Source organism: Phacochoerus africanus, chromosome 6, assembly GCF_016906955.1.
Source record: "Phacochoerus africanus isolate WHEZ1 chromosome 6, ROS_Pafr_v1, whole genome shotgun sequence".
Taxonomy (NCBI): domain Eukaryota; kingdom Metazoa; phylum Chordata; class Mammalia; order Artiodactyla; family Suidae; genus Phacochoerus; species Phacochoerus africanus.
This window is the reverse complement of record NC_062549.1, coordinates 87,555,684-87,568,729: the sequence shown is the minus strand read 5'-3', so window position 1 is coordinate 87,568,729 and position 13,046 is coordinate 87,555,684. Positions and strand designations below refer to the sequence as shown.

General features: G+C 39.7%; 1 protein-coding gene across 1 annotated transcript in view; it reads right to left on the bottom strand.

The window, feature by feature from the left end:
* The window catches only part of RGS5 (regulator of G protein signaling 5), a 53,915-nt gene extending 41,099 nt beyond the window's left edge, over positions 1 to 12,816 (bottom strand). Inside the window, exon 1 of the mRNA XM_047784039.1 lies at positions 12,670 to 12,816. Coding sequence (XP_047639995.1) covers positions 12,670 to 12,713 — 44 coding nt within the window. The 5' untranslated portion in view covers positions 12,714 to 12,816. The remainder of the gene's footprint in view (positions 1 to 12,669) is intronic.
* Between the last annotated feature and the right edge of the window lie 230 nt (positions 12,817 to 13,046).

Here is a 13,046-nt window from a genome sequence, read left to right as displayed (position 1 = left end):
TGGAGAGATTACCCTGGATTATTGGGGTGGACCCAATGTAATCACAAGGGTCCTTGAAGGAAGAAGGCAAGAGGGCAGAGTCTGAAAGTTATGTGCCAGAGGAAGCAGAGTGAGAGGTAATAGAAGATACTACACTACTGGCTTTAAAGATCAAGGATGGGACCATGAGCCAGGGAATGTAAGTGGCTTCCAGACATTAGAAAAAGCAAGAAAATGACTTTTTCCCTAGACCCTCCAGGAAGAATGCCACCTATTTTAGACTTCTGCTCTCATAGAACTGTATGAGAATAAGTTGGCATTGCTTTAAGCCACTAAACTTCTGGCAGTTGTTACAGCAGCATATAGAGAATAAATACACCCTCTCCTAGCTTCTGTTTTTCAGAGTTGATTCACTACAGAAAAGAGACTTAAGGCAGTCAGACTGTTTTCTTTTCTGCATTCTATTTTCTATTTTTAGTTAGCATTAATTCTTTTCTCCTTTCCTAATGCTCTGTATTTCAACATTTAGTTATCTAAATGTCCTCCCTGGACCAGCTATTTTTTCTAGTTTTGCACCTTCTCCCTTAGCCTCCAAAGCTCAAACCAGACACAGTGTCCTACAGGCTTAATTTTTATGGCATAGCTATCTAGGAGTTATTCCCTGAAGTTACAGTTGGGTTTTCTTTAATTGAATTAATTTAGTAACTATAAAACTGTCAAGAAAGTCAAGATAAGCTGTTCTGACTTGCCATTATCTAAGAATTCCTAAAGGAGAAGATCAGAGTTCAGAGGAATAAACTCATTACATACTCCTAAAAAGAACATCCCCGGCAAGCAACCAAATTCTGCCAATAGTCCTTATTCCATCAACCCCCAGGCTCAGAAGGATTACCTTTGATCCCCCTTCCCTCTTGCTTCCTGTCATCTAGTTGTCTCATTTGCTTTCTAATGTTCTTTATAATGGCCCTTCCTTTTGAGTCTCATTTACATACTTCCTATTAAGCTCTGTAGGGAGATGAAAGTAGTTTTGGATGCTTTCCAGTCCTCTGTTCTGGCTCCAATCTTAACACTTGGCTACATCTCCCAACATGAAGATAACTAAGAAACATCACACACTTAGAGAAAGTGCACGTTCCCCAGCTGATAGTCATTCAACACATATAATCATAACCTTATTTAGGGTCATAACAATCCTGAGGGAGGTGTAAATGTTCTCCCCATCTTGTAGATGACAAAACTTGTCACAGAAAATCTAGGGGATCTGTCCAAAATCATCCAGTAAATGAGACTGGTAGGAGTCCCAACCCAATCTCACATCAGCTCCCGAGCCCTTAATTACTATGAGATAGCCCCTCTTTCATGCTATTCCAATGTTGTAATTGACAGCTATAAGCATCTGGTAATTAAAAATTTTTAAATCATCTTTTTTCTTAAAGACTACAGGTTGTTTCCTAATCAAAACCTTTTGAAAGATGTTGTCTATGGGTTAAGAAAAAATATTTCAAAAGTGAAGACAGCCAAAATTCATAAATTAAAGTTCATCAGATAAAATAAAATGAAGGTGGTATGTAAATCCAGAGACTTTGAATTACCTCCAACTCTAGCTATGTAGTCTTGGACAAGCTACCAAACAGTTTGGACCTTTTTTGTTTGTTTGTTTTAGTTCCCTGGCTAGAGGCTGAATCAGAGCTGCAGCTGCAGGCTTACGCCACGACCTCCTCGACCTACACCATAGCTTGCAGTAATGCCAGAATTTTTACTCCTTGAGAGAGGACAGGGATCAAACCGACATCCTCATGAACACTATGTCAGGTTCTTAACCCCCTGAGCTACAGAGGGAATTCCAGTTTGGACCTGTTTCCACATCTATTTTAAGAGAAGGAATTGGTTTGTGACCCTGATGCTATTCTCTCTCTCTGTGATTCTAAGCTGGTCACATTAGAAAAGGAGGGGGGGAGGGAAATCCCATCTTATCTTAAAGGACAGAATCTATGAATTTAAGTCACCAGAACTTTATCGTGTGCATGTATGTGATCAAAATTGTGCTAGGCACTGAATTCTACGCTGTCAGAATTGTCTGTTGTCTTTGCTATTCTTGTCTTTTTTGTGCTCTTAATCCGGTATCCATTTAATAAAATATCTTCCATAAGTAGCTGATGAAACTTACATATTCCTTTCCCTCAGCTTCAGTCCAGCCATGTGCACTCAAATTTTGCATAATTGCAAACATTCAGAGCCTGTCTGAAGCATAAAGAGAAAGCTTAAACTATTCTTAGAGGATCTGGGAGATAAAAGAGGGCAATTTAAAAATTTTTTAAAGGCTTTTGGAACTGTCAAATTAGAATTTTCAGAAAATCCCAACTTAGAGAAGGTACTTTTCTTCACTCTTGCCAGCTGAAAGAGAAAGTGTAAAATTTAATCTTAAAAGGGAGAAAAATAATCCCCCATCGATCTGCATTCATCTATATGAAAAAAATTACTTCCTCCTAACAGGCTCAGACACTCTGTCTGCATGGATCCCTGATTTCAACAACAAATCCATCTTTTTTTCCAGGTCATAAAAATTATCTGATGTGTGTGGGTGTGGTTGCACATATGCTTTGTGCATGCATGTGCATGTGTTCAAGTGACATACATGTTCTGTTTTTGGGGATTCAGAAACAAAGTCCAGGACTCTGGAAGCTTGTCATCCAGAAAGCACCAGACTTTAGAGAGCAGTCTCTCCTGGGAAAGTCTTCAGTGTGACCTACACTACTGACCTTGTCCCAAAGCACACAGGTCATTCAGTCCCACGCTCCTGTTGACCCAGGTGTCTGTTGTGAACTTAAAATACTTAAAATAAATTGCCAAAATACAACAAGTTAGTTTGGTAATGAAACATCTTCATTCTTTCTAAACTTCCTGAATCCCCAAAGACAAGTCCCTCTTCGAAAAACAGATGGTCTGCACACACACAAAAAAGTCAAAAAGTAGTAGCTTGACAAAAACAGCTCCACACATTTCACTCCCAGTAATGAGCACTTGCATAGTAGAGCACTTCACATTTTTCAAGTATTTTACTTCATGTTTTATCTCTTCCTCTGACCTTAAGCTGAGAGTTCTAACATTGCTCTAGAATGTAAACTTAGGATCTGAGGGATATTTTGTGCAGATGGGTTAGGTATTGTTTTGAGAGGTGTCTGGGGGAAGCAATTGGAAAAGAGAAAGAAAAAGAAGTAGAATATAAAACGACAGTAGCATTATCTGCTATTCATGAAGCCAAGGTGATTATCAGGTACCTACTGTGCAAAGCTGCATCTTTTCAACTCCAAAATATTTCCTTTGTGAAGGAGAAAAAAAAGTGTCAGGCCAAGTTATTTTATCTCAACATGGCAACTTATTACCATGCTTTGAAAGGAAATACCCTGTCTGGACTTTGCAGGAGCATGATGGTCAGGGTGAGTAAGCTCATAGTCGCATATGCATTAGCCATACCGGTGGTGCATGCAACTATGGTTAGGCTGGCCACACCTAGAGATTTTCTAGGAAAGATCCAATTTCTAATGCCCGGTCTAGAGGCAAGCTATAGGTCCTCATTCTAGTTGGAAATCACAGTCACTACACAGTACATATGTATACATATGTGTTTGTCTGTCTGTTAGTCCGTCTGACATGGATTTATGTAGTCAGAAGCAGTCTTCATGTCACATCAAGAACTGTCTGTACTCCAAGATCTGCTCAACTGGTATATGAAAATTGGCTAGTTATGTAAAGGTGTAGAAACTTCAAGTTGCCCTTCTTCTCCACTCTCAAGGATGGAAACTCCCACAGTTAAGTTGAAGGATGAGTCTCCTTCTGGGCAGCATTCAGAAGGGCATAAGTGGGCCACTGTTTCTACTCTCTGGAGAAACACGTAAGGACATAGTGTGAAAGAAGCTTAGCTCACCACATCCACAAAGTTGGGGGTGTCTGTGTCCTTGGTTCACTTTTCCTCCATGCCCTCAAGGACCTTACGCTCTTAAAACAAGGGAGAACTAAATTAACTGTAAATAACATACAATGACCCTTGAACAACTACAGTTTGAACTGCACAGGTCCACTTATATGCAGATTTTTTTTTAATAGTTAATACTATGGTACTACCCCATCAGCAGTTGTTTGAATCCGCAGATGAAGAACTACAGATATGGGGGAGTCAGTGGGTTTTCCATTCCATGGAGGGTTGGCTCCCTTAAACCTAGAGTTGTTCAAGGTTCAACAGTACCAGAATTATAGACTTATAATCCATAATCTTTGATCCTATTAATTCACCCTCAAATTCTACAAGAAACTGAGACCAACTGTTCCTTTCATGGATTTCACCAAAATAAAAAAAGTCACATGTCACTACTTTTATATTTTTCATAAGCCAGAAGTTTATTCTGAATTGGATACTAGTATTTTTAAGAAATATAGGAGTTCCCTGGTGGCTTAGTAAGTTGAGGATCCAGCATTGCCACTGTTGTGGCTCTGGTCAGTGCTATAGTGCAGGTTCAATCCCAGGCCTAGGAATTTCCACATGGTGTGGGCATGGTCAAAAGAAAAAAAAAGGGGAGGAAAGAAAAGAAAAGAAATACAGGGTACTGAATTTAGTCCATTGAGATCCTAAGTGACTGGAAGTAAATTCAATACTTTTCATTGCTGCCTTTAAGCTGCATCCAGAAGTCTGGTGTTTCCATGGCCTTCTCATGGGACTTGGTAAGAGTTGGAAAAATTAGAATAAAAATGCAATCTTTGGCGTTGGCCGGTGGCTGCAGCTCCAATTAGACCCCTAGCCTGGGAACTTCCATATGCCGCGGGAGCGGCCCAAGAAATGGCAAAAGGCAAACAAACAAACAAAAAAAAAATGCAGTCTTTCTTCAGAATACACAGTGTCCAAATCAAGAATAATTAAGTAGTGGAGCTGGAAGGAGTGCGACAAATCATGAAATTGATTTCTCACTTTTTGCAAATGCAATAATGAGGCCTGGAAAGGGATCTGGCTCATGACTGCCCTCTGTCACTTAGTAGAAACCTTGGTTACAGCTCAGTATACCAGAGTTCGCCACCCAGTATGTGTTACATAACATTTGAGACTTACATCTAAAAAAAAAAAAATCTGTGTTCTACAAATAAATTGCAGGAAAAGAAGAAATTAAAGACTATTGATTCGGAGAGATTTAAGAGACTCTGGACCAATCTCAATGTGTGACCCTGGGCTTTATGGGATATCAGTACTGGGGTGGTGACTTGGGGTAACTCTTTCAGTCTTGAGAGTGGTCTGATTTCATGCAAACCAACCTCGGGGACCAGGGCTTAGTTTTATCACTGTCGTGAAGTGAAAGAGGAGGGAAAGGATCTGTGCCCCAACTGTATTCCACCTCCAGGCATGGTATACTACACACTGTAGGAGCTTAGCAAACATGATTTGAGGTAGAAGAGCTGGTGGGAGCCTTGTGAGGGGCTTTCTGCACTGGGTAACAGGATGTGAGAGCTGGGTAAAAAGGCACCGGAGGACACTCCACAGATCACTTGTTTATGAACCATGGATGCTTCGCTACATTCTGCTTTAACAAGCAGGCCCAAATTAAGATGGCTAAGGTCCCCCCACTAGATAGAAGGCACTGGTCTTTCAATCTCTAAGGGTCCTTGAAGTGTGTTTGCAAGAAGTGGTTTTCCATAACTGGAGCCCAAGTAATTGTAGAAAGAACACTAGATTAGTGACTAGTGTTAATCAGTCTAATAATAGAATGTAATAGTAGTCCAAAAAAAACAAAACAAAACAAAAATGTGTGACCCTTGTTTGAATCTTGCGTCAAACAGTCTTAACTGCAAAAAGACCTTTGAGGTTATTTGGAGGCTTACGGACTAAGGACATTAAAGGATTGTAATTTCTTAAGCATGGTCATGGTTTGCATGTCTTCTAACGTTTTGTACATAACTGATTTATTGTTTCAAAAACAGATATCTACCGTAAGTGAAATGGCAAAAATATTGTACTATCATATAAACTCATCATTACTAAGTTATGATGAGATTATGATGAGGAAGTATGGAAAGAAATGTTTTATCAAAGGCCTTGGCAGATGACTGAAACTTAAATGATGTTTTCCTGACTATAAAGAGGAAAAGAAGGATGAAAGGAAATTAAATATTCAATAGGAGTGCATTACTAAACACTATTTACCTTACATACATTATTTCACTTATTTCTTTTTTTCTTTTTTGTCTTTTTGCTATTTCTTTGGGCCGCTCTCGCAGCATATGGAGGTTCCCAGGCTAGGGGTCTAATCGGAGCTGTAGCCACCGGCCTACGCCAGAGCCACAGCAACGCGGGATCCGAGCCGCATCTGCAACCTACACCACAGCTCACGGCAACGCCGGATCGTTAACCCACTGAGCAAGGGCAGGGACCGAACCCACAACCTCATGGTTCCTAGTGGGATTCGTTAACCACTGCGCCACGACGGGAACTCCAATTTCACTTATTTCTTAAAGCATCTGTCCCCAACAAGATAAATATCCTCCTATACAGACAAGGAAATAAAACTCAGAGAAGTTATTTTTACACGTTCATACAGCTAGGAAGGAATAGAAGGGGAGTTACCATTTCCATGTTTTTTCCACTCCACCACATTGCTGACATTACAGCAGGGGACAGACCATGAACTTACATCCTTCCTTACTCTGTGTTTTCTTTAATATTCCTAAAATCTGTAATCTTGGGAGTGAAGGCTTTCATTGGTCTTTATCCTCTGGGTGACTCAGCCTTTCAGCTAGAGTGTAGGTTTAATGTTATCTGAGACCCTATTTGAATCAACTTCAAAGGAAAAGAAGAGATAGAGACATGTTATCGTCTGGCCCCCAGCCACATTCTGGTTCCTGTTACTAAGGATGGATCCTGACTGAACTAATTAAAGTTTAGTTCCTTTGCCTCCGGGCCATCAGAACAGACAAAAGCCATTAACACTGGCCCCAGAAATATAAACTCCCTCTTTAGATAATAGTGCTAAACAGCCAATAACTGCAGTGCTGCAGTCCTTGCTAAGGAAGGAAAAACAAACTAGATAACCTTTCAGGATCTTTCCAGACTTAAGATTCTGGGATCTAAAAGTGTTTTGACTTGATGTCTAGTGTTTCAACACAGCCCTGACTAGATGAAAGAAAGAATAAGAAGAGGCAACAGTTAAATACAGAATGTAATTCATTAAGGAAGCTGTGACAGTAAGGGCAGAGGAAGGGATACAATTTTGTGAGGTTCCCCCACAGCTAAATGCTATCATTAGAAACAAAATTAACAGAAAGACTCACCTTTTTAACAAGGTTTTCCTGATAAAATAGAAAAGCTTTCTTCTTCTCCCAACCCCACTCCCACTCTACCCCAGAAAGAATCCCTCTTCCTTTTGAAACATACACTCTTTTTCCCATTGTAGCCTGAAAATCACTGCTATCATCCTTCCTTATTCCTTTGAAGCAGAAAAAGCATTGGGCCAACCTGGAAGCAGGTCTATCTCTCCTTCCTACACAATTATTTGTGCTTGTTACACATTTATTTATTTTAAGAATTTTTTTGTGTCTTTTTGTCTTTTAGGGCCGCACGCAGAGCATATGGAAGTTCCCAAGCTGGGGGTCCATTCGGAGCTGTAGCCACCAGCCTACACCACAGCCACAGCAATGCGGGATCCGAGCCGCATCTGCAACCCACACCACAGCTCACGGCAACACCAGATCCTTAACCCACTGAGCAAGGCCAGAGATGGAACCCACATCCTCATGGATGTTAGTCGGGCATGTTAACCACTGAGCCACCACAGGAACTCCGAGAAAATATTTCTTAAGTCCGCATTATATATGTGCAAGTGCAGATTGTCTTTTCAGTAATTGAAGACTTGAGGCAAAATCTTTTCAATCTTCAGAGTGGATGGGCACTGGACAAGTTCCAAGGAAACAGTATGCAGGACGAGCTGCATAGGAGGTTAACTGTTACTGGAAATTCACAGTTCCCTCCTTGCTTGCACAGGAGAGAATAGGGATTACACAGAGATGTCACTGCATCAGACAAACTCACTGGGCCCTTATTACCTTCAAGCCTTTGCCCACCCAGGCAGTCCTTGCCCCTTGGCCTGGAATACCTTCCTTCTCTCTTCTTATCTGGACCTGACCAACCCCTCTACCCTTTCAGGCTTAGTTCATAAATATCAACCTTAGTCATGCATCATCCCCTGTGACTTCTTTCAGTCTTTCCTGATTACCGAAAGTTCTATGACACCCCCACCCCCACACTTTTTTGCTTCTTAACCATCAGTGCATTTCTCCTTCCATAGTGGATCTCAACACAGAGGGCAACTTTCTTCTTCTTTATCTCCTTACCTGGACTGAAATTTCCCTGAGAGGTCTTTCATTTGTATGCATGAGGCAAGTGTGGTGGTTGGAAAGGCAAACCAGAGAGTCAATCGAAATTGTTTCATCAGTAAGAATTGAAACAATGTTTTTCTTAGTGACACCCCCCTCGATTTTATTAAATAGTTTATTCATTTTCTTAAGATCACAGAGTTTCACTGGAGTATCTGCAATCATGTCACAAGACTCTTTATCCACAATAGCAAGCTTCAAATTCACACTTGTTTCCAGAGAGCATGATATTAAACCCTACTAACTCTTTAGGCTTCTTCGATGATCCTCTGTCCAATCTGACTCATTTTTCATGTAGTCAAGTTCATTGCTAGTCTGTAATTCACTAGGTGCTTATCTTTTCTCTATAATTGGCCCAAGGATATGCTCACACCTTTGGTAAAAGCTGTATTTACTTAATCCTATGGACCCAGGAGACTTGATTCACTCTGTTGCTTCTGTGTGGCTTGACAACCTTAAAAGATTAGTTGATTCAGGGCCTGATTACTAGGCGTCTTTTTACCCTAAATTGTCCATAGTTAAACCCACATAAATTAGAGATGGGGAAAATTAAATATTTAGTAAAATAATACTAGACAGCAAAACAAAACGTTGCTTTCCCCATTGACTTTCCAGAGCCCCTGAAATTCCCAGCATTACCACACATTTGAGATGGGCAGATGTGTGAATGTATTTCAGCCACTAGCAGACTTTATAATCCTAAACAGAAATCAGATCTATGTCAGATTATCTGTGGAAGTTAAAGATACATCTGTGGAAGTTACTGACAAAATAACAGCCTAGGGAAAATACTTTGTCAGTAACTGACTTCATTGCTCTTTTACTCCCCAATTTAGTCAAGAATGTAAATTTGGGAGTTCCCATCATGGCTCAGTGGTTAACAAATCCGACTAGGAATCATGAGGTTGCAGGTTCAATCCCTGACCTCTCTCAGTGGGTTAAGGATCCAGTATTGCTGTCAGCTGTGGTGTAGGTCGCAGACATGGCTCAGGTCCTGAGTTGCTGTGGCTCTGGCCTAGGCTGATGGCTACAGGTCTGGTTAGACCCCCTAGCCTGGGAACCTCCATATGCCATGGGCACAGCCCTGGAAAAGACAAAAAAATAAAATTAAATTAAAAAACGAATGAATGTAAATTTGGTGTCAGGAGTAGTCAACACCGATGAACAAAAGATAATAATAATCACACTGGTTGCTTTACATAATGATGACAACTTTTGGGGAATAAAAGTAATACTTTTTATTTTAGAATACTTACATCTTTTTCCAAAGAGCAGTATTTACCTTAAAAATTAAACTTGTTTAGAGGAATTCAAGAGACAAAATAAAATGAATTTTTAGGAGAAGACTAAAATTCAAAATCAGGGAATCCCTGGTAAAAATAAGACTCTAAATTGACTCAACTCTGTCCTTTTCCATTGACTCTCTAAGAGTTCCGCCCATCCAGCACAGGTTTCAATATGACAGAAGGTAAAAATTGTGGGGTAGTGGCTATTTATTGCTCAAATGTTAGGATTATTGGTCTCCTTAAATATATAAAAATATGTCAGGTCAACTTTGAGTTTAATGAGCAGTCGTCTTAAAAGTCTAAATAAATAAAGAAAGAATAGTTTCAACAAATACGTCAAAGTTGACTCTGGCTTAATGCTTCCCTAAACATTGAGAAAGTCTATTTTATAAAGCTCCCCTTTGGATGAAGTAACTGTTGTTTTCTTTTAAGTCAGACTCCCACTGAGTAGGTTGCTTCTGCCACAGCCATGATTTCAACCCAGGATTGAATTCTTAATGATCTGCACTAATGGACTCCCAAACTTTTAAAGTAAATCAGGAATTTTTTTCCTTTAATTGCATCTCTCACTAGTCAGTGAAACCAGGTGTATCTCACTTTATTTAAACCATGTAACAACTGGGAAGGATGTTAAAGAACAACTAACTCAACTTTCATTCACTAAATAAGAAAATAAAATCCTAGGTAAATGACCTACCTTGCTGATAAAGACAAAATTAAGTTTGCTCCTTACTCCTTAACCAGTACTCTTTCCACTGTGATAAATGACAAAGTGAAGCAGATTTTTGTAACTGAATTCCATTTCCAATGCAATATAGAAGTTGCAATTTACCTCTTCAGCAGAGCTTTACACGCACACACCAGATTTGTTTTATAATGCTTATATGTTGCCCTAATTTATTTTATGGATTTACAAATACCTTTATCTAAGCATTGTGGCATATCCATGTTTCATTTGTAGCTTAAAGAGAAGAAATGAAGAAGTGAGGAGCCTGTGGGGATGAGGGAGGTGAGAGTCAAAGAGTAGAACCAGGGGAGGCAAGTTTGGAAGGATTTATGCAGGTATCATTTTTCCCTTAGAACTTACAATCTTAGGTTCTTTATATGAATGTGTGCTGACAGCTCCCCAGCTCCACAGTTCCATAGTATTCTACATGAACATTAGTTATATCCTGGGGCAGAAGAATTTAAAGATTTGTAAAGTGATTCAGCGTCAATGTTGTTAGTGAATCAGATATAAAACAGCAATAGGAATCAATAAAAGGAATGTTCCATCCATGTGTCTCAGTAAACATTATGCATATTTACAAGAACAAATAGGACAATATTAGTAACGATGCCAAACTTTCAACAATTATTGATTCTCCACTAAATGCCAACAGTGGGTCATAGGATCACAAAATTATTGGCAGACCAGTATAATCATTCTAGAGTCAAATGTTCACCAATTAATAAGGTAAGATTTATCCATTATAGTGCAGTACAAACATGTCCAACAATAAGTGGGTTAAAGGCAAGCATTAAGATTGTTGTAAAATTCGAATTTGCAATTCTCAGTGTTGCAAAAATGGAAAAGGACAGAATTATACATGTTCAAGGAAATGTCTTTCATCTCCCTGTGTTCTGCCTACTTTGCAGGCTTTCTATGGAGATAGGGGTAGGCTGATAGCAATAAATGTTACCCAGCATTGAAATCTGTCTTCCTCCCCAAGGTTGGCCCAACAGTCATTATCCACTGCCTAGTTACAATCTCACTGCTGTTACATAAGTCCTAGTCCTACTACTTTCTTTTACATACAACTTTCAAAAATAATCTGTGTTTTTGACAGCAGGAAGTGAGAATAGGTCTAATTTGCAGTTGCTAGCCAGCATTGCTAGAGAAAAATTCCTTTGCTATGATGTTATCTCTTTAAGAATCATTTTGAGATTATTTCTAGAGTCAAAGTCATCAAAAAGAAAACCTGAGCCTGTAATAGACAGGAGAACAGATCCATCGAACAACAAAACCTTCTTAAGCAACTACTGCCAGTGCCTTTAGAGATGAAGTTAGGTGTACAAGGATCACCTTTATTTCCTTTAAATAGCACTGGAGCAAACAAAATTTAATCAAATCCATTATTAAGAAATAGGAAGGAGAGAAACATCCCGACTTCTTTGCATCAGGTAGGAATGTTAGGTTAAATTTTCTAACAAGTCAGATGTCTGTTCTCCTTCTGTTTATTTAGTCTGGATGCTTAGGATTCCCTCCAGAATATTGTCTAGTATAAGGACAACCATAGAGCCTCAAAGATGTTCTCTAAAAAACAATGTTAGATAATAAATAATCTCTATGTCCCAAGGGCTGTCTTCTATCCAACAATCCAGCTACTTCTATCTGATGAAATCAAGATACAAAGAACAATGAAAAAATCCTCTCTGCCCCATTGAAAACCTGAGTCTTCCTCTCCTAGTCCATGTACGTAATAAAGTTAATATTTATATAGTTCTAATATGTGCCAGACAGTGTTCTGAGTGTTTCATATACAGAAGTTCACTCAATCCCCATTACCAGTTAACAAGGTAGATACTTAGCAGATTCATTTTACTGGTAAGGAAACAGATACAGAGAGTTTAAATAAATTGCCCAATACCACACAAATAGTAAGTAGTGGAGCCAAATTCAAACCCAGCCAGTTTGATGATGGATTCCACACTCTTAACCATACACTTTTGACTGTGAAAGAGCACCTCTAAAATAGGCATCTCCTCAGAGGAAATGATGTTCTGGATATTAAATGATGTATGATCTATCTCATAATGTATCAGTCTCCTAGCACAGATCTTTCAAAACCTCTTTGTCACTAACAGAGAGGAGGTAATTCCCAGTTTTGAATCAAGCACCTGTTTCACCTGTTTTGACACACACTACAATGGCCCTCTATTGCCTCTGGGTATCCTCCCCTGGGTGGAGATTTTCCTTATCTCCATCTCTTAAAACAAAATAACTCATTCTCACCTTTCCAGGCATGAGTGGGGCAAGGCTGCAAGTCCTTTGCACATTTTGGCAAGTGGCTTAGTCCCTCAGGTTTGAGCACAAGTCCTTATCAGCAGAGCAAGTCTTTGAAAACTTCAAAATGGTCTGGGACTGCCTTTTTCTCTGAGGATTATATAGAGAATCTTTCCCAGCCCTCTGTCACTCTGTGGACCAATCCAGAGCCTCAGAGGAAATTGCAGGCTGGAGAGCAGCAGCAGTTATGTGGGAGGTGGAGGCTGGAATATTTTCTCAGCTGTGAGCAATGCTGCTGCATTAGGCTTTCAACTGCTCTTATCAGAACATGGGTTGCTTATTCTGCCAGGGCAGGGGTGGCCCTAAACTGTGCACAGGTCATCATG